This window comes from Nothoprocta perdicaria, unplaced genomic scaffold (genome assembly GCF_003342845.1).
Source record: "Nothoprocta perdicaria isolate Ctin4 unplaced genomic scaffold, notPer1 scaffold_314, whole genome shotgun sequence".
Classification (NCBI taxonomy): Eukaryota; Metazoa; Chordata; class Aves; order Tinamiformes; family Tinamidae; genus Nothoprocta; species Nothoprocta perdicaria.
The window spans coordinates 457,062-459,128 of record NW_020455549.1 but is presented as its reverse complement, the minus strand read 5'-3'; the positions used below and the strand labels follow the sequence as shown (position 1 = coordinate 459,128).

Here is a 2,067-nt window from a genome sequence, read left to right as displayed (position 1 = left end):
GGGACACGGGGGACACGGGGGGACACGGGGGGGCGCTGCGGGGCGGGACAGCCACCCCGGGCGCTGGCAGGCCCCACATGCTGGCCTGGGTGCTCACGGGTGGCCCTGGGAGCTCCATGGGCACCCGTGGGTGGCCCAGGTTCACGGGTGGCCCTGGGTGCTCATAAAGGGTCCATGGGGCTCAAGGGAAGTCAATGGGAGGTCTGTGGGTGACCATGAATGTCCATGGGTGTGCTTGGGGTCTCAGGGAGCTCCATGGGAGATCTGTGGGGCCCATGGGTGGCTCTGGGTTACCTGTTGGTGAACATGGGTGCTCCATGGGTGTCCATGGGAGGTCTATGGTGTCCATGGTGTCCATGGATGTTCATGGATCCACGGGTGTCTGTGGGAGGTCCCTGGCTTCACGGGTGCATTGGTGCCCATGGGAGCTCCATGATGTCTGTGGGAGCTCCCTGGTGTCCATGGGAGCTCTGCGGTGTCCATGGTGTCCCTGAGAGCTCCCTGGTGTCCATGGCATCCATGGAAGCTTCCTGGTGTCCATGGGATCTCCATGGTGTCCCTGGTGTCCATGGGAGCTCCATGGTGTCTGTGGGAGCTCTATGGTGTCCATGGGAGCTCTGTGGTGTCCATGGTGTCCATGGGATCTCCATGGTGTCCATGGGATCTCCATGGTGTCCCTGGTGTCCATGGGAGCCCCGTGGTGTCCATGGCGTCCATGGGAGCTCCATGGTGTCTGTGGGAGCTCTATGGTGTCCATGGTCTCCGTGGTGTCCCTGGTGTCCATGGGAGCTCTGTGGTGTCCCTGGTGTCCATGGGAGCTCTGTGGTGTCCATGGTGTCCGTGGCATCCATGGGAGCTCCGTGGTGTCCCCGGTGGCGCAGGTGTCCACGGGGCTGCAGTGGGCGGGCGCGGGCGGCAGCCCCGCGGTGCCCGTGTGGATCGTGGTGCTGGCGGCGCTGCTGGGGCTGCTGCTGCTCGCGCTGCTCAGCTACGGCCTCTACAAGGTGGGGACACGGGACACGGGGGACAACGGGACACGGGACACGGGGGACATGGGACACGGGGGACATGGGGGACACGGGACATGGGGGACAACGGGACATGGGGGACAACAGGGGACATGGGACACGGGGGACACGGGACATGGGACATGGGGGACAACGGGACAGGGGACATGGGGACACGGGACATGGGGACACAGGGGATATGGGACATGGGGGACTTGGGATATGGGACATGGGGACACGGCATATGGGACATGGGGATATGGGACACGGGGGACACGGGACATGGGGGACTTGGGTTATGGGACATGGGGACCTGGGGGACATGGGGATATGGGACATGGGACATGGGGACACAGGACATGGGGGATATGGGACATGGGGGACACGGGGACATGAGACATGGAGACATGGGGATGTGGGACACAGGGCATGGGGACACCGGGACATGGGTGGCACATGGGGGACACGGGTGGCACAGAGGGGCCATGCAGGGACATGGGTGGCACGGGGGGATATGGGAGGCAGAAGAGGGCCATGGGTGGCACAGCGGGGACACGGGTGGCACAGAGGGGCCACAGGGTGAGCCGGGGGGGACACGGCGGCGTTGGGGACACGGCGGCGCCCTGACCCCGGCCCCAGTTGGGCTTCTTCAAGCGCTCGCTGCCCTACGGCACCGCCATGGAGACGGCGCAGCTGAAACCGCAGGCGGCCTCCGAGGCCTAGGGGACACGGGCACCCCGGGGGCACCGCCGCCCCCGGGGGGCCCCGGCCGCCCCCGCCGCGCGGGAAGGCCCCGGGGCACCGCGTGCCACCCATGCGCCGGGTGCCACCGGGACTGTGGGTGCCACCGATGCTCCGGGTGTCATTGAGACTCCGGGTGCCACCGATGCTCCGGGTGCCACCGATGCACTGGGTGTCACTGGGACTGTGGGTGCCACCAATGCTCCGAGTGTCATTGAGACTCCGGGTGCCACCGGGACTCTGGGTGCCACCGATGCTCCGGCTGTCACAGGGACTCTGGGTGCCACCAATGCTCCGGGTACCACCAATGCTCCGGGTG

General features: G+C 66.5%; 1 protein-coding gene across 1 annotated transcript in view; it reads left to right on the top strand.

The window, feature by feature from the left end:
• ITGA5 (integrin subunit alpha 5) overlaps nt 1–1,740 on the top strand; it is a gene marked incomplete at its 5' end in the record, with an annotated part of 24,673 nt that extends 22,933 nt beyond the window's left edge. The window contains 2 exons of the mRNA XM_026042818.1: nt 882–1,004; nt 1,647–1,740. Coding sequence (XP_025898603.1) covers nt 882–1,004; nt 1,647–1,730 — 207 coding nt within the window. The remainder of the gene's footprint in view (nt 1–881; nt 1,005–1,646) is intronic.
• Nucleotides 1,741–2,067: the final 327 nt, after the last annotated feature.